At 39.4% G+C, this 19,945-nt stretch overlaps 1 protein-coding gene and 1 pseudogene across 1 annotated transcript; both read right to left on the reverse strand.

The window, feature by feature from the left end:
* Positions 1-1,739: 1,739 nt before the first annotated feature.
* LOC115139867 (arrestin domain-containing protein 1-like) lies at positions 1,740-10,618 on the reverse strand. Its single transcript, XM_029677711.2, has 8 exons — positions 10,116-10,618; positions 7,294-7,404; positions 6,953-7,003; positions 5,788-5,942; positions 5,487-5,672; positions 5,142-5,318; positions 4,651-5,014; positions 1,740-4,286 (listed from the first exon to the last, which is right to left on the reverse strand). Exons 1-8 carry the CDS (start codon positions 10,240-10,242, stop codon positions 4,243-4,245), a joined length of 1,215 nt encoding a protein of 404 aa, XP_029533571.2. The 5' UTR covers positions 10,243-10,618; the 3' UTR covers positions 1,740-4,242.
* A 1,263-nt stretch (positions 10,619-11,881) lies between these two features.
* On the reverse strand, positions 11,882-19,883 carry LOC115139870 (P2Y purinoceptor 2-like; annotated as a pseudogene).
* Between the last annotated feature and the right edge of the window lie 62 nt (positions 19,884-19,945).

Below are 19,945 nucleotides of genomic sequence, written 5' to 3' on the forward strand. Positions count from 1 at the left end.
ACTCTTTATGGAACTCTTTATAGAACTCACTACAAAATCTGTCTGGTCCTGGGGCCTACCATTTTGCAGATTCTTAATTTCAAACATGATCTCTTCCTTGGTAACAGGGGCATTAAGGAGAGACCTCTGTTCTTCGGAGATAGTTGGGAGCTCAATCTTAGAAAATAAGACCTCTGTTAATTTGGGTACATCATTTTTCAGTTCTGAGGCATAAAGATTTGCATAAAATGTCTAAAATGACTAATTTATCAACTTATTTTCATATAAATGATAGCCATCAGAATCAGTAATAGTAGCAATTGACTGTGAGTCTGCTGTCTTTTTAGCTAGGTACGCCAAATACTCTCCTGGTTTATCTCCATGTTCATAAAGCTTTTGCCTGACAAATCTCATTTTCTTTTCAGCGTCCTGTGTTAGGAGAGTCCTAAGTTTATCTAAGGGCTGATATTTCCTTTAATAATAGGGAAGAAGTGGGAGTTTTAATGTAGTCCTTCTCTTTAGGTCCTAATTCACCCTCTAACATTTTTTGATTTTCACGCTTTTTCCGCTTCTTAGTAGCTGAGTATGACATAATCAGACCCCTGGCGTACGCTTTACAGGTTTCCCAAAGGAGTGAGGGGTTATCTATTGATTGAGAGTTAATAGAGAAAAATTCTTTCAACTCTGTAATAAAATGTTATGTAAATGTATGGTCTTTAAGAATGCTTGTATTCAATCTCCAATGTCTTGACAAATTGGATGCCCCATTGAGTTTTATGTCCAGGATCACCTCCGCATGATCAGATATGACTATGCTTCCTATATTAGCAGATAAAACAGACTGCAAAGACGTCCTGGGCATAAAAAAGTAATCTATTCTAGTCTGACATCCATGAGGTGCAGAGAAAAATGTGAACTCTCTGTTGGATGGATTAAAGTTCTCCAAACATCAGCATACACCAGATCATCACAAATAGCTAAAGTACCTTTAGTTATAACAAAACGACCAAATGTATCTTTCACACAATTCAACACCTTAAGTGGTGGGTTCTTTTTCACAAGAATTGCTATACCTCTACTTCTGGATATAAAGGATGAGAAAAACACTTGACCAAACCCCCCCTTGTTGCAATTTCAGATGCTCCTTATCATCCAAATGAGTTTCTTGCAACAGAGCAATATCAATATAAATCTATTTTTTTAAAGACAGTACCTTCTTCCTTTTTAATGGGGATATCAGGGGATATCAACTCTCCAATGTAGACTCTTAAGTCTGCAAAGCCAATCTATAGCCTCATCCTTTATATATATGGAAATGAAAATCAATCAAAATAAGATTGAAGCTCTTCCACCTAAAACCAAGCCTGGGCACCAATATAGATTCACACATATCTCAGTCTGAGCTATAGAAGCAATTATTCATTGCTGCGACTTGCTTGCTAGTTGAGATTTCTACTCTTCGCTCAGTTGTCAGTTTAGCCCACATTTATTTCACTGATCTTAGTAGCTGAAAGCATTTTGTATTTGTGTCCTTCAAGGCAGCTGTCAAATATCACATTAAGCTCATTTTATATGGCAGTCTTTTTAGTGGAGGATAGGAAATTGGAGAGGAGCATAACAGGACAAATGGGATGTAACAATGAGTTTAAAATATTACTCTGCATAGGCTGTAAGAACCTTCATGTTTACAAATGACAAATGGGCCTAGAAATGGAGATGTACAATTATCCCTTCATAAACAACAACACAAAACAAAAAAATGGTGAAAAACAACTTTATTAGGTTGTGCATTGTAGATCATCAAGGCACTGTTTTTCCTATGCATACACAATTATTTGGATATAGAATAGTGAATTGTTTATAAGACAGTTGAGAAAAGTATAAATAAACAGGAGGTTGGTGCAACCTTAATTGGGGGAGGACGGGCTTACATTAATGAATGGAGCTCCATTACTGGCTCTGTTCCAGCCATTATTATGAGACGTCCTCCCCTCAATAGCCTCCACTGGTATGCATTGAGCAGTGTAAAATAATGAGTAAAGCATGTCATTGACATTCATTTATCAGCCACCAGAGGTATCTATAGAGTAGGATTTACAGTATGGTGTTCAGTTTCACATCTTTAAAACAACAGCATTACAGGGGGTTGTCTCAAAATGACCCGAACAGTCATTCTGATTCCCATGTAAAATACCTTTTGAGTTACTAAACGATCACCCAGAATATGTTTTCGTGATAAAAAAAAGCAAAGTACTTTCTCTCATGTCAAACTAACAGGAAGTCTGAAAAGACAAACTGAATAGGCGGGGAGCTCACCTTGACTGGCGGTTCTTTGAAAAAGACATGAAAGCAGTGAGCATCATAAATGCTGTGAGCAGTGTTGTAGTGGCATTATCTCAAGCTAATCTGCTGATACACAAAGCAGCTCAAACATTGAAATTGCATGCAACATCCAATCCTGTCATACGCCACATCATGGTTTCACAAATTATTTGTTAATCCAATTTACTGTAAAAGCATCAGACAAAATGTTTGCTGTATAATTTAGCGAGCTAGCCTAAATGGAATTGTCAGCACTGTTTATCACTAGCTAGTTCATCTTGGCAATTTTAGTAGACATTTACTTAACAGTGTGAGGTCTGGGTACTTATCATTATATATATATATATATATATATCAGACAATGTTCATATATCATGACTATCAATGATGTCAAGGCGTTTGTATGAATATTCCGTTTGGCATATATCTTGATGTAATGACATGACAACTGGATCTGAGTTTTGGGCAACCCTTCCCACGCTTTAGTTACATGCTGGCTGAAGACCTAGCTAGCCAGTTGCTTGCTAACACAACACACAGATGAAAGCAGAAACCTGTAAGTATATTTGATTTAGATCAATAGGGGAAACCTCAAATTGTAGTTGCTGTCACACCGCAGTCAAATTATGGCACCAGTAGACTAGCAACCTAGCTATGTAAACCAAAACCCTTTAAATTAGGTGAGAGAATAACCATTGTTGTCTTAAAATGAGGCTTTTGTGATATCAAGACAAGTGACCTTTGTGACGTCCCACCTCCCGAATCCAAGTGTTTGGCATGGGGGAGGAGACCAGTTATGATCAAACTTTATCAATATAGAAGCAACTGTTATTTTTCACACTTTGGTAGTCTTATTTTGATCTGGTTTGGGACCTTTAAATAAATTTCAAATACAATCTTGCTGTTGAAAATCATATACAGGATATCCCATGGCAAATGCTAGATCACATAATATACCACAGTTGATTTCATAGCCAAATGAGGGCAACAGCGCTATGCGCAGCTAGCTTGATTTTAAACAACACTATACATCCTACAATCTGACTATAACTATTATACAGCAAACTAAGAATCTTACACAGTCAAATCATCAATCTCAGTGTGCACCTTATAAGATTAATCTGTTGTTTTCAGACAGAGAGAACAAACCATAGCATTATGGGAGCACCCACTAAGCTAGGTGTGTTGGATCCAATATCTAAACATATCAGCAGCACAAGTTCCACAAGTCAACTTTCAAACATACAATACTAAAATCTCTGTTCTTCATATTTCAAGCATCACACATGCAATTTCAACATATTCTCAAGTAAAAAAATATGTACTGTAAAAAATGTTGTGTTTCACCCCCTTTTTCTCCCAATTTCAATTACGATCTTGTCTCATCGCTGCAACGGGCTCAGGAGAGGCGATGTTCGAGTCATTGCGTCCTCCGAAACATGACCCGCCAAACCACGCACCTGAACATCTGCCCAACCCGGAATCCAGCTACAACAATGTGTCAGAGGAAACACTGTTCAACTGACAACCGAAGTCAGCCTGCAGGCGCCCGGCCCGCCACAAGGAGTTGCTAGTGCGTGATGAGCCAAGTAAAGCCGGTTGTGACACAGCCTGGGATCGAACACGGTCTTTAGTGAAGCCCTCAAGCACTGCGATGCAGTGCCTTAGACTGCTACACCACACGGGAGACCCCTAAACTAATCCTATATGACACCGACTTAACTTTAAAAACTTGGCTCCAGCTATAAAAATGGTTTATGTAAAAACATATTACTGTCCTGAAAGTGCTAAAATTGTGTGAAAACAATCAGTAAAAAGGTGCTGCTTAACCAATACTAATTAACTTGAGGGCTGCCTGGCATCATGATCCTCTAGTAGGGAGGTTGATTGTAATATTCAGTGTACAGTTGCCAGCAGTCAATCTCTCCTGTTTCATGATGTTTATGTGTTGCTGATACAGCTCTCAACGTAGCTGGGAGGAGCTTCTGTAACAGAGAGGACAGCGGATATCAGTAATCAGACAGAAAGAGACATTACTACACAATACCCACCCAACTACATACTTTCATCAGAAACAACATGAGTCATGGGCATGGCAAATGCTTATGAAGCAAAGGAATAAATGTCTACAGAATGGCAATTAGACTCTTATATTCATATTGGATATTAGCCAAGATTTAAGCCAGCCACAATTGATACAGTGAGATGACAATACAACACCAGAAACACTTAACCAAAATACTTAATATCAAAATGTGTAATAAATAATAATAATAATAATAAGTAAAAACGAAATAGCATTAGCACTGCCAGTCACTACAGGTTATTCAATAGGGGTCAAAGACTGACCATGTGGGAATGTGGAGGTGCTGTACTCTGGCGGTAGTAGTGGGTAGAGGGTGGGCATGGAGTTGGCCAGATAGTCCATCTCAGCTGGAGGGGCACTGGGGGAAGAAGTAGAGACTCTCATCCTGGGAACAGGTTTTGGGGCTGGGCGGCGGGCAGGGCGAGGGGCAATAGTAGGACGTCCTTGGTTATGGGAGGATGGCTCAGAGCGGCTGCTGTGTTCTAGCTTGTCAGGCTTGACAGTGGAGTAAAGAGGATCAGGGGTTTGGGGAGGTGGTCTGGAGAGCTGTGCTGACGTGGTGTCCACTGAGATGTTTCCAATGTGGATGGGCAACAAAAATGACACCAGAGGAGATTTCAGAGAGATCTAATGTACCAGGGAGTAAAGGGGAGAAGGTTTCATCAAAACATGCGTGCTAAACTGAGGACCAAAGGGTTTGGCTGTAGAGGAAACGGTAGAGGAATGGTATTGTGAAAAGAGAAATGTTGCTTACTTGAATAAAGTATTCCATGTTTATTAGGCCACAGTCAGCCATAGATGACTGGCGCAGAGGAGGTACAATAATCTGCTCCTTCCACTCAGCTTGTTTGTCAGCCTTCACCCCAGGACCTTCCACCTGCACTAAACTCCTCAAGTCAATGGTAGGCTTCTTCGTCTGGTAAGTCACTTTCTATTTGAGACGAGCACATAAAAATATGGTACAAAATGATGAGACAATAATGACCACATTGCAGCTTTATAACACCATTGAATAAATCACACTTGGTTGTACAACACTCTTCTGTTGTACATCCATAGCCTTGTTTATATCAAGCGCTGTAGACTCAGCACTCTGTACCTGAATGAGACGGGCCACCACAGTCCCCGTGGTTTTCCCAGACCGGTTGTCGATCTCTGTGGTCAGTTTGATGACCTGACCAGGGGTGTAGCCCTTCATGTCACTCTGGGCCCTCAGCACCACCGTTCCTGTCTTCACCCCCAGCAGGTAGGTGAACGTCTTAGTAACGGAAGATGAACTAGGTCCCTGGAAACAGGTGGGAAATATTAGGTTAAGAACAGATTCCCCAATGTCCTGTTGCTAAGACTTGGATATTTCTGATTAAGTGAAAATGTATCAAATCTGCTAGGGAAGAACTCACATGGATGTCAGGCACTTCGTTGAGGTTGAGGAGACTCAGCAGGTAGAAGGGCTTCTCAGTCTTATAGTCCTTAGAGAAGCGAGAAGTGTCGATGAAAGCCCTCACTCTGTACATAATTTTTCCATAGTTCCCTTCAAAGGATGTGGGAATAGAGGCTATATAGGAGGGAAGGAGTAAAGGTATTTATCACATATGTATTTTCACAGAGGCAAGAATACAGGCAACAGACTTTCAAATGGCCTCTATCTATTGCAATTGTTTTACAATTAAACGTCTTGAAGGTGTGCAGGTTTCAGGTGACAGATTTTAAATCACAACGGACAGTTGATTACGACCGGATAGGTTGGTGTGGGTTTGTGTCATGTACGTTGTTATGAAAGACCGCTATATCAGAGTGAAAGGGAATCCCTTCTCAGCTGGAAAGGCAGTCTGTCTGTCTGATAGACCTCATCGATGAGTAATGGGCGGAGGGGTTGTGATGTTATCTATAGCATAGAGAGCTATAGCATAGATAAGGGAGAACATGTGATACTGTTTTAAGAGTGATCTATCGCACTCATTTCCTTAGCATGCAAAGGTTTGAAACAAAAAGACAAGTAGGCCATGACAGATTGTTAGCATAAACGACCACCATGTACAGGAGATAGTATGACAACAGGTGGCTTTGCACACCTCAGGGCATCTATGCTCTCAGTCCGTACCACACTAGTGAACAATTGGAGAAGAGGAGGCTAATGGGTACGAGGATAAAATCTTTAAAAAATGTGTCATAAAAGTTTATTACAGAGTTTAACTATAAGCTAATCAGGAATCATTTTTAAATGACTTATAACCCCTTGATAAAGTATACCTCAATAACGGATCATGGGCACGAGTAAACTACCTTACAATTACTCTCCTGTGTGCTCATTTGTAGCCCCATTTCCATTGAAAACACATGACAATGGTCCCTATGGTAATCCTCATAACCATTGATGTAGAGCCACAGGAAGCGGTACTGTAATTTATTGCTCACATTACTTCTGCTTATTGTGAATGAGCCATGTCAGAACTACAGTAAACGTACATGCCTTGACATATCTAATTATAAAATGAGGAAAACCCCATATGTTTAAAGGAATGTGGTGCAACAGGCCTACTAAGCTCCATCACTCAGTGGTCTTACCTGGAATGAGAAACTTGAATGGAAAACTGTGATCTCCCTGTTTCAGGGTTCCTGGGACACCGGAAAAAAAGATAAACATCAGATCAGCTGGCTGGAAAACATTCTGTCCATTAACAATTGTTCATCTTCGAGGAATCACATTTTACTTTCAGGGTAGAAGGGGAACCTCTGAGAATATGGATTAAATGTTTGTTTACCGTTTCCTTCTGACATACATAGGTGATGAAGGAAATATCCATTACAAAACGATGATTTACTGGAAGGTGTATGTTTAAATTAATTTAATGTTTGAAGCTCCAAAAAGGTGAGAAAGAAGCAGGTAAAGTCCCCGTTGACAGTACCTTTATCTGCCACAGAGAGAGTGCTGCTGAAGTACTGCTCTTCCACTGTCCAGGCTGTGTCGTCGATCTTGCTGGTGACACCACAGAAGCCTTGGCAATTCACCTTGATATCTTCAGGGATAATACATTGTACAACACAGTAACATAAGAGAACTTGAGGTCCTCAGACTTCATAACAAAATGGAGATCCAAACAGAAGCAGAGCATGGCAATGTATTCTTGAAAGCCCTTTTAGGATAGTTGACATTCTGATTGATATGTTCTTTTTTTTTGCAAACAAAGCACCTATTGTGGACACCTACTTTAACACGTCACAGAGATATATATATATATATATATATATATATATATATATATATATATATATATATATATATATATATATATACACACATATATACACACAACAGAACTAAAAAAGCAAACTCTAATTCTGAGGATTCCAAACACAAAGACCAGTAAAAGAAAGACAAACATACATGTAACTGCCAAAATAAAGGAAACACCAAATGAAAGCGTCTTAATAGGGCATTAGGCCACCAGAACAGCTTCAATGAGACTTGGCATATCTGGTGACAGACACACACATCCTTTAAAAACCCCTTTGATCCTTTGAGACCCCTCTTTAAAAAGTAATCTCTTCTTCTAGCCATGGTTAAATAAAGTTTTTTTTTTTATTATAAAGAAAATGGTAGCCAAAATAAATGGGCAACTGGACATTTTTATACATGACCCTAAGCATGAGATGTTAATCTCTTAATTAACTCTGGAACACCACCTACGGAAGCACATTGCTTTCAATATACTTTGTAACCCTCATTTACTCAAGTGTTTCCTTTATTTTGGCAGTGACTTGTAGTTTTCCTGGTGTGATGTAATGCAGCACACTTGATCAGTTTGCTTTCCTCAGTGAGTCACATACCTGGCTGCAAAACACACTGAAGTCACAAGCCCATGAGCACAGAAATTAAAAGGTACTAAATGGTAGTCCCAGCGGGGATTGGCAACAGCTCTTAGCCAGCAGTGTGCATATTTATGACCCAAATTATAATTCTGGTTTGAGCCCAGTAAGACAGACAATCCTGGAGGATGATGGCCAAGTAAAAACAAATCTATAAACAAACCCTGTAGAAGTATGAAGTGCAGTACTCTGATTGATATTCAGTTAAATACTCTGCTTACATCACACAATAAGTTGAATTCTAACTTCCCATTATTACTTTTTAAGAACATGAGAGTGGGTCCACTATTACAGACTAACAATCTTCTCTGTAGGGAGTACCAGCTCTTGTGAAAAACTACACTGAACAAAAATATAAAACGCAACTTGTAAAGTGTTGGTCCCCATGTTTTTGAAACGAAAGATCCCCGAAATTTTCCATACGCACAAAAAGCTTATTGCTCTCAAATGTTGTTCACAAATTTGTTTAGATCCCAGTTATTGAGGATTTATGCTTTGCCAGGATATTCCATCCACCTGACAGGTGTGGCATATCAAGAGGCTGATTAAACAGAGCATGACCATTACACACTTTGTGCTGGGGACTACAAAAGCCCACTCTAAAATGTGCAGTTTGGTTACACACACAATGCCACAGATGTCTTGAGTTAAGGGAGTGTGCAATTGGCATGCTAACTGCAGGAATGTCCACCAGAGCTGTTGCCAGAGAATTTAATGTTCATTTCTCTACCATAAGCCACCTCCGTCATTTTAAAGAATTTGGCAGTACGTCCAACCAGTCTAACAATCACAACTCAACCAACCTAACAACATGTACATCAGTGTGTTCCAGTTCCCGTCAATATCCAGAAACTTCACACAGTCATTGAAGACGAGTGGGACAACATTCCACAGGCCACAAGCAACAGCCTGATCAACTCTATACGAGCAAGATGTGTCCTTACACGAACTCTGAGTAAAATCTCTGAAATTGTTGTTCAGTGTAATTTGAAGTCCTCACAACTCATGGGTCAGATAGCCAATACTGTAGTAATTTGGGAAGGTTATCAAGTTCATAAGACATCAGTTATCAACAACAGTGCAGCTAGTGACACTGTGCCCAGTATCGAAATGCAATGACGAAAGCTGCCCAACCTGTTTTTTCTGACCGGCAATGTAAACAAACCATGACACAAAACACCTTCAGTGTGACAAGAGGGCAATTTAGTTTCCATGTTGGCTAAAGATCAGAGAACATTTAAAAAAAAAATAGAAACCAACAAATGTATTTTCGAACTCCACGCACGGTTTCAAAACATGTTTGATCACCCAGAGTACAATGTTGTTGAAAAGATGAGTGAATTTGTGTTTTTTGTTTTAGCAACAAGTGATCGGGATGAGGGTGACCACCACCCATTTGAGATCCTTGACATAAGGAACACAGTTCCAGTTCCATTGAACAATTCAATGTTCTATCCTACTACATTTCTGGAATATAACAACTTGAGTTTATGATTGCCACTTCTATGCTTGCCTTGCCATTTCATCCTTGGGTTCAAATGTTAATGGGCAAACAAATATTGTTTTTTGTTAGTGTTGTTGTTTTACCTTAAGATATGGTGAGTATTAAAAAAAGGACGGTCAAATTAGTCCTTTCTGACAGCACCTTTAAATGAGATTGATCACCTTGTTCCCCCCCAAACACATCTTTAGAAAGTGTCTGTTCGAGTGACAGCATAGTAATCACTTCAACATCCTACGTTTTTACTGTAAATAAAATGCGCGTCACAAATCACACCATTGCGTTCGTTTCAGTGGAACACGACTTTCTTGTCAGTCCGAGGAGACGACGAATGTTTCACGACAGCTGAAAGAACATTACCTTTAAATAGTAGAGCTTGGGCGGTTGTAATTTTCAGCGTGCCTGAAACGGCATCTCCAGGACTATAAACAACTTTATTGTCCTTAAAAGTGATGTCAAATTCTTGCAGTTTCCCCATGTTTCCCATCACGAAAGGCTGCCACCGCTCGGTCTATCACCTGTGCTCTGTGGTGGCGTTTTCTTCCCTTTCCGTTCAGCCTCCCAACGTGACGTCACTAACATGAAACTAGGTCTCTTATTTAAACGTCTCAGTTAAATACTTATTGAAATGTAACGCATGTGGATCTGTCGTCCGGTAAACAAAATATCATAGTTGTTTTTTTTCAATGTTATTTCCATACATCAAATTGACTCATTAAAATATTTTACAGGACTGAAACGTGCCTCTAAAATACAAGTTAGGGTGTCTGATATGCCTACTGTATGGATGGATAGTCAACACTTTCCCCCTTCAGTGAGTTTGTGAGATGACAACTCTATGTACATTTGCAAGGGATTTTTAAAATGTATTTTTAAAATGAAAGCAAAAGATCACAGAAACAATAATTATATTACAAAATATAATAATTCTTACACAATGGGGGAAAAAACAACCCCAAAAACTATTTGTTTAACAGTTAAGAGTTGACCCATTAACCCGCATGCAGACAATTATCAATGAGATATGAATATGGAAGTGAGAGAAAGCTGCATGCTGTATATAGAATGAGATTACATTCAATGATTTTGCGGTTATATTGATAAGCTCACACCATGAAAGTCTGTGGCTGCTTTTGGATATTTATGTCAGTTGGGATGGTGGTCAGGGACTTGAGGGTCATGGAGGTTGACTCTGTCATGTTGAGAAGTAATTGATGTAGAGTGGAAATAGACTAATGCTTAAAACACCTTAGAAGGAAAATATATGAAGAGTAATACTTAGGACGGGAATTATCACATTGATGTTTCTCTTTTCTATGTATTTCAAAAAAAATCAGAATTTATTTTGCAACACTTCGTAGAGTGATGTCAACGGATGATATCACATTTGACCTTTCCTGTGTTGCCACATTCTTTTGCCCTACAATTCACCTCTGCTATTCAACAAGTGTTCTATAACAATGGTAAAATTGTCTAACATTATCCAGTTCACAAATCCCCAAAATACTAATATTTGTATTATTTTTTAACAAGTACGTCTGGACTTCAGTGGTGTAAAGTATAATAGTTTTTGGGGGTCTGTACTTTCCTTTACTATTTGGCTATCCGTAAATTGATTTGATTGTGCTGTCTGGTTTGCTTAATATAAGGAACTTTAAATGATTTATACTTTTACTTTTGATACTTGAATATATTTGAGCAATTACATTTACTTTGATACTTAAGTATGTTTAAATCCAAATACATTTACTCAAGTATTATTTTACTGGGTTACTGTACATTTTACTTGAGTCCTTTTCTATTAAGGTATCTTTACTTTTACTCAAGTATGACAATTGGGTACTTTTTCCACCCCTGCTGGATTTAAACTATAATGATTTTAATATATAGACTGTGAATTTATAACTGTATGTTGTTGACAGTAAGTAATCATCTCGCTCTCTACCCTCCTTATAATCATGCCAAAGACAACCTGTTATTATATGCCCATAAGAGATAATGTACAAAGACTTAAAGCATTACTTCGTTCACGCGTGCTGTTCAGAACGGGACTGTGTGAACACCTCGTCACAGCTCCTCTAGAGACTTCCTGATTGAGACGGTAATAACAAAATTAAACAGGAAGAGGAAATGCATTTTTTTTAATCAGCTACGCAATCATCAAGCTATAGAACATCCAACCCCACCCCCAATACTTTTTGTTGTTGTTGCTTACAACCGAGTAAAATATACTTTTTTCAAATGAATGCCATGGAAAAGATATTCCTTTTAACATGCATATTATATACACTTTGATTAGTTTAAAACAGCGCATGTTTATAGGTTTTGCTTTACAATTACAGTATCTAATCATTATTACACATCAATAAAGAATACATTTGTGATTACTCTCAGGGACATCACATGTCCCATGTCAATTCTATGAATACTATTTATGTTATAGATAATAAAACTATACTTTCTCAGGATGATGAAAACACTGAGCGAATGTGATGAGACTACTATGAGGTTCCTTCTTCAAGATGTGTTCAAATGCCGGGTTTGGACATGTTTTTCTTGTGTTCTAATACAATGAAGGGAGAATCAATAGCAGCATCGTAGCTGATCTAATTTGTGGCAGGGTCTTCTTTGAACTTGACATCACATTTTCTGAGAGACCTATGAATAGCCTTGACAAAATTGTGTGATCCAAAACAGTAAAGCAATGGGTCCAGACAGCAGTTTGCTCCAGCCAAAACCCAGGAATAATAGTATGAGGTCTCCACCTGCAGAAGGATGCATTGTTCTGGAAAGTACTTCTTTAACACGACAGCCCCAGTGCGTATCACGTTCAAAGGCATGAAGCACAGTCCAAATATCACCAGACACATGGCCACCACTTTACGGGACTTGGCCTTAATACCACGGCCCTTAAACGTGTTGATATTGATACGAGACACTGATCTTGCTATCTGAACGTAGCACGTCACTGCCACTGAGAAAGGCATTAGGAACCCAAGGGTGAGCAAAACAAAGTTGATGGCAAAGTAAGTCTCAATGTAATCTCGCTGATGAATGCTAAGACATAGTGTGCGGTTTCCCACTTGGCTCGTGTTAAAGAAGTAGAAACAGGCAATCCCCTTAGCCAGCAAAACCAGCCAGACTCCAGCACACAGCTTCTGAACAAACACCTTTCGTTTCATGCAGGAGCCTTGTTTAAACTGGACCACTGCCACATATCGATGAATGCTGATGAGTGTGAGGAACAGGATACTGCCATAGAAGTGAATGAACAGCAGAGCAAATCTTCAACTTGCACAGAAAAGCTCCAAAGGGCCAGTGGCTACCCATGACAAAGTATGTTGCCATAAATGGTGCAACTGGTGTGATGATAGCATCACTGACAGCCAAATGAAACTGCAAGACGGCACCAGAGCTCCACTGTGGTATACGGCAGCAGAAGACCCACAGACTGAAACTGTTGAGGAGGAAACCAACCAGGAAGACCAGGAGGAGGAAAACAGTGATGGAGATATGCTGGGTTTCCACTGTACAGAGACTGCTGTTGGCTGTAATGTTGTCCAGAGGCAGCATTGTGCTGTTCATCTTGGGATGAGATGTGGGGGGGATGAAGGACATAAACATTCACCTTGAAAAATTGGAAATGGAACAGAGTGCTAGTCAGACCAAAGAAAATGTACATATTTAGTTAAAAAATAATGAACAAATTGTGTGCTACATCGTTGTCAATTCTTGTAAATCGGTGTTAAGTGTAGCCACTGAACAGGATGTAAAACTTGGAGCGGAGGTGAGAAAAGATCTCACCATGACTCACCTACCACAAGGACATAAACTTTGTCACAAAATAGCTTTTAATCATAGCAAAAAATAGAATTCCCTGATTTAAAGTACAAATATTATATTTGAAAGTGAACATTAAATTAATGTCCTACCGGAGGTAGGCACTAAAGCATTAAAATGTATGTACTCACTACTGTATAAATGTGTCTACTAAATTACTCAAATATAAACATGTAAAGCTAATTCAAGCATACATAACTGAAAACAATTGTGAGATTAAGGTTACAATATCTCTACACAATGGAACTTGTGATTATGATGAAAAGTCATAAAGTCTACTTTCGAGTAGGCTACTTACTTAAGCTTGCACTTGTAGTCCATCAGTGGTACAAGACCTGAATGAGAAACGTGTTATAACTTCCCCCGACTACAAGAGGTGGTTGCCCACAACCATGCCATGTAAAGCAGACAGAAGCAGAATTGTTCTCTCAAAATCACATCAAATCAAATTTGATTAGTTTGTTGGTGATGTGGACACCAAGGAACTTGAAGCTCTCAACCTGCTCCACTACAGCCCCGTCGAGGAGAATGGGAGCGCGCTCGGTCCTCTTTTTCCTGTAGTCCACAATTGTCTCCTTTGATGGGGTGCATGATGGGGTGCAGCACAAATATGGCCTAATCCTAATTATTTTTCCTGTGTGATTCTAGGAGTTGCAACCGCTAACCTTATTATAGTCAAGTTGTGACATCACTTCACTGAATACATTTATTTATTGAGGCATTTTTAAACAAGTCCATACAAACTTTCCCTTTCAAGACCTGGACAGTTTGTCACAGTCAATAGTAGTCAAACAGGCCTACTGGTTGTACAAAAATGCCCACTAAATGATCTTGCTGATAAACTGTTCCTGAGTAATGGATTGAATTGAAATAAACAGTAAAAAAAACATTTTATTAATTCAATGTTTTACAATTATCCTAATAACATTTATTTTTGTCTTTCCTAGGTCCAATCATTTAGATTTGTTGTACCCTATTTTGATTCTAGTGTCTTGGTGATAATAGAATCAGTATTGCTACATTGAGAATTGCAAATTCTTTACTTTGTCCAATTACCATAGCAATGCCAAATAACTTTAAAGTGGAACTGACAGTGTTTGAACTCCTTTGCAGATATGAAACAGACAATCAAGTATCAGTCAAATTTTTAAATCAAGTTTATGCTACAAAACAAACTTTCTAAGAAGTTTTAAAAATAGGTTATATTTGACTCAACATTCCATGACGTAAATTAAGGCATTGTTGCAAGACTAGATTGATACAGCTTAATGCATAATTAATCAAATTCAACAATACATTTCTTGGTAGTCCAAAAAATATTGCTATCGGGTTGTAAATTACAGCAGGCCTGATACAAGAACTTGAACAACTGTTATCTAGTTAGCATATCTCTTGCGTTACCAAATTCACTTTGGCTATCTACTCTGATTTCAGAGCCCTATTGTAACCAAAGACGGGTCTTTCATTACCAGGATAGACACAGAATAACTGATGAATTTACTATCGCGCAACACCCACTGAATGTGACTGGTGTCAGTAAATGTAGGCAAAAAAAAGTAAGTTAGTCATGAACACTCTAGACAACATGTAAACAGCCTAACCAGCTCTGCTAGGACGAGTAAAATGGTCAGAGTGGGGTGTTCTCTCATTTGTGTCAAGGAAGTAGCTAGCTAGCAAGATAGCGAACTTTAGACAGTTAGATTAGATGCTTGATTGGGACCAGCATGCACTGGAAGGCTACAATTCCCCATCGTTTATCAGTCTAATTTTGATGGCCAACTAGCTGAAAAAGTTTGGCAGGTTTTATCTAATGTTCCTTCGTTACATTTTAGATCATCTTGCTCTGGTTAGCATTAATTTATGATCTTGTTGATGTGCATAACTGAAGGAGAGAGCCTACCTTTTCATGGTTGTTTGATCAATAAGAAGGTTAAGAGTTCCCAAACGTAAGCGGATTCCTGTGGTATTTACATATTTGCAGAAATCCAGTCGGGTGTTATTTGTGGCTTTAGGCAAATGCGTTCTAATGATCTAAAGTCGCACTGTTGCAACTGCCTGTAAAACACACAGTCCAATTCAAAGTGAGTGAAGGCAAGCCCGTCTGGCAAAATGTTTATTTGTATAAAGGCCTACTGTAGCTCTGATTGGCTGTGTCACACTGGTCTGCCTCGACTCTGGTCCTGGATGAGACAGATGTTTTTATTTACTAGTGTGAATTAATTGTCCAAATGCAAGGCCGCTCCCCCACTCTATATTGCTATCAAATTCTCACAAATGCCTTCGAAAAAAACATGTCTGACAAGCGAGCACTAAGTGTCACATTCTGTATAACAGATTACAATAAAATGACATGTTGCTAAAATGCTGTCAGCTAGGTGTTGCCAGTCATCTATATGGATGTGGCTATGGTAATTAGACAAAGAATTCTCAAGAATGTAGCAATAATGATTCAATTATTATAATTAAGACAACAAAAAAAGGAAACCAGCTCACTGCTCATGCTAGTATCACTGCTCTTTATTAAGCTTCACATCGAGGCCTTCATCAGAGCTTTTGTTAAGAGTTTTTAAATGTGCACCTTAAGGTAGACACTACTCCACCCACATCCGTTCAATGCATTCGAATGGGATTGGAGTCGAGGGAAAATAAATACATCCTATCAATTATGTTGTCAGAAATCATTGTGTACAGTGCAATAAAACAAGTCAGAGTAGGCCGAAGTGGTGGCATTAGTTAGAAATATTCACACTTCATCATATTGTCGCACTGTGCGCAGCCTTTGCATTTATAGGTGTAAACGAGCCTGGCTCATTCTTTTGTGGCTAGCAGTTGGCAGGGGTCAATTCGTGGCGTAAATTACGACCTACGATCTATATTGCATAAATGGCGGGTTCTTAAATTCAGCTGGCAAAACTGGATCAGATGATAAAACATGCCAGTGATTCTCGACAGCATCTCCCACGTTGCGCGAGTTCAAATTATGTGTGGTGGTGAACATTAATTACAGTGTTCTTTAGGTTCTAGTTGGTCTTTTTTGTAGCGGTTCATCTCATGTTTTCCCCAATGCCAAATTAAGATCTTCATCCACACATTGTGGAGAGTTGCCTCTTACTAGAAACCTATTGGGCATCTCCGCAGCTTTTTCTAGATGGTCCTCGGTGGAGTGGCATATAGGGCGCAGTCTGAAAAACGGGCTTCTTGGAAGTCTTTTTAATGGATCAGGGAGGAAGCTGCCCCCCTGTAATAAAGTATTTCTGTCCGTTTCTTTTCTGTACAGAGTTGTAAAGTGGTTTCCATTCGATTTCTCAATCCACATATCAAGGTAATAAACACGTTTATTGTCACATCAATAGTGAATCTGAGATTAGCGTCAATGTCATGAAGTAATGCAATACAGTTTGACAGCTCTTCTCCAGTTACTCCCCATATGCAAAACAAGGCACCAATATATCGATACCACTTCAGGATTTGGCCAAACCCTCACCTAACCTGGACGACGCTGGGCGAATTGTGATACAGCCCGGGATCGAACCAGGGTCTGTAGTGACGCCTCTAGCATTGAGATGCAGTGCCTTAGACTGCTGCGCCACTCGGGAGCCCCAAATAAAATGTTAGCATTGCTTGGAGCGAATGTGTAGCCCATCGACCATTTAATTTGTGTGGAAGTAGTATTCATCATCAAACCTGAATTACAGTGGCAAGAAAAAGTATGTGACCCATTGGATTTAATAACTGGTTGACCCTCCTTAGGCAGCAATAACCTCAACCAAACGTTTTCTGTAGTTGCGGATCAGACCTGCACAACGGTCAGGAGGAATTTTGGACCATTCCTCTTTACAAAATTGTTTCAGTTCAGCAATATTCTTGCGATGTCTGGTGTGAACTGTGCTCGAGGTCATTCCGCAGCATCTCAATCGGGTTGAGGTCAGGAGTCTGACTGGACCACTCCAGAAGGCGTATTTTCTTCTGTTGAAGCAATTTTGTTGTTAATTTACTTCTGCGTTTTGGGTCGTTGTTCTGTTGCATCACCCAACTTCTGTTGAGTTTCAACTGGCGGACAGATAACCTAACATTCTCCTGCAAAATGTCTTGGGAATTCATTTTTCTGTCAATGATAGGAAGCTGTTCAGAGCCTGAGGCAGCAAAGCAGCCCCAAACCATGATGCTCCCTCCACCATACTTTACAGTTGGGATGAGGTTGATGTTGGTGTGCTGTGCCTTTTTCTCTCAGATTTGAGCTAATATCCCTTTGGAACACATGTGTAGGACCAACACTAATTGTTCTATATAAAAGTTCATTATTAAAGTTGTCTCTGAATCGGTTCTTTTTATTTTTCATAGTCTAAAATGCCCACAGCACCCCCCTTGTCTGCAGGTTTGATAACCAAAGACGAGTCTTTCATTACTTTGTCTATCCTGGTGAGGTTCTTCTGAATATGGTTTCTTTTTATTGTATATACAGACATGGCTTCTTGTTCAACTAACCTACAACAGGTATTATTTGAGGGGTTGTTAACCATGGGACAGAATTTGCTTTGGGACTTAAAATGAGTAAAGTTATTTGTTAGGTTTCTTTCTAGGCTAGAAACATTATTTTGGGAAAACACATTTAAGTTTAATCTTGCGAAAGAATTAACACATATACTTTCGTAACAAATGGTTTGTCTGTACATGCAGGTACAAAAGAGGCCCTGAGATAAGACTGAGCCTTGTGCATCAGTGAGCTTTTTTTTTGTTTGAGAGGTTTCTTATCGATTATGCAGTAGCTCCGTGTCCACGGCCTGTGTTCCTGGTCCCCTCTGACCACTTGCCTCTCCTGCATAGTTTATTTTTGGAGCCTTGTTGTACTGCTTTCGGCAACAACAACAACAAAAAAACTGTTTGTGTGCGATGGTAGCTGGAGTCACTGTCTGTAGGGAATTTGCTCTCAGTGGATGCCGAGTCTGTGTCCGAGTCTCTGTCCCCCCCGCGGTCAGTGGTGCGTGCCTTTCGGTGCTCCCGTCCTTGGGCCTTCCCATGCATAAACCTGGTTGAGCTGGTAGTAGTCCTCTGTCTCGCTGATATATCTTGATCTTTGTTGCTTGTAGGAAGTCTCTGTATTACCCAATGGATTGGTTGATTCTATGGCTGTGAAGTCCGAGCCAAGAATCTCCTTCATTATAACCTCATGTTTCACTGAGCTTAACTTGAACCTTTGTCACTTCCTTTGACGGGTTTCTTATTTTTTTTCACGTTATTCAATTGTTACCACGCACCTGCAACAAAGTTCCGTCTGAATTTTGATGACGAGACAATAAAAGACGACCTATAAATGTACAAATTTAGGCTATCATGTACTCTACCCACCACCGTCATATACATACATGCATACAGTGTCTACGGAAAGTATTCAGACTAATTTACTTTTCACACATTTTGTTACATTACAGCTGTATTCTAAATTGGGTAGAATTTGATTTCAAATCTTCAGCAAATCTACACACAACACCCCATAATGACAATGTGAAAACAGGTTTAGACATTTCTTCAAATTTATTTAAAAACATTATAAAAAAAATATTTTTAAGAATTTGGAAAGGCACACACCTGTCCATATAATCCCACATTTGCCAGTGGATGTCAGAGCAAAAACAAAGCCATGAGGTCGAAGGAATTGTCCGTAGAGCTCAGAGACAGGATTGTGTCGAGCCACAGATCTGGGGAAGGGTACCAAAACATTTCTGCAGCATTGAAGGTCTCAAAGAACACAGTGGCCTCCATCATTCTTCAATGAAAGAAGCTTGGAACCACCAAGAGTCTTCCTAGAGCTGGCCGCCCAGCCAAACTGAGCAATCGTGGGAGAAGGGCCTAGGAGGTGACCTCACTGACAGAGCTCCTCTGTGGAGATGGGAGAACCTTCCAGAAGGACAACCATCTCTGCAGCACTCCATCAATCAGGCCTTCATGGTAGTGTCCAGACGGAAGGTATACAGAAGATGGTATTTCACCAAATAGGGCCAAGGCCATATTACGGCAAGAACAGCTCAAATAAGCAAAGCGAAACGCGAATTAATTACTTAAAAATCATACAATGTGATTTTCTGGATTTTTTTTAAAGATTCCGTCGCTCACAGTTGAAGTGTACCTATGATAAAAATTACAGACCTCTACATGCTTTGTAAGTAGGGAAACCTGCAAAATCGGGAGTGTGTCATTTCATAGTTTTGATGTCTTTCCTATTATTCTACAACGTAGAAAATAGTAAAAATAAAGAAACTCTTGAATGAGTAGGTGTTTCCAAACTTTTGACTGGTACTGTATGTTTGATTACTTAATTCCTGTACTAGTCATATTTCTTCCCTTGGCAACTT

Source organism: Oncorhynchus nerka, linkage group LG13 (genome assembly GCF_034236695.1).
Source record: "Oncorhynchus nerka isolate Pitt River linkage group LG13, Oner_Uvic_2.0, whole genome shotgun sequence".
Taxonomy (NCBI): domain Eukaryota; kingdom Metazoa; phylum Chordata; class Actinopteri; order Salmoniformes; family Salmonidae; genus Oncorhynchus; species Oncorhynchus nerka.

What these genes read in the sequence shown, in the direction of transcription:
- LOC115139867 (XM_029677711.2), bottom strand. Translation starts at nt 10,242, where the DNA reads ATGGGAAACATGGGGAAACTGCAAGAATTTGACATCACTTTTAAGGAC. An exon ending in ACGAAGTGCCTGACATCCAT is followed by an intron (nt 5,673 to 5,787) that starts GTGAGTTCTTCC and finishes ACCTGTTTCCAG; the next exon opens with GGACCTAGTTCATCTTCCGT. An exon ending in TGGTGGCCCGTCTCATTCAG is followed by an intron (nt 5,319 to 5,486) that starts GTACAGAGTGCT and finishes CGTCTCAAATAG; the next exon opens with AAAGTGACTTACCAGACGAA.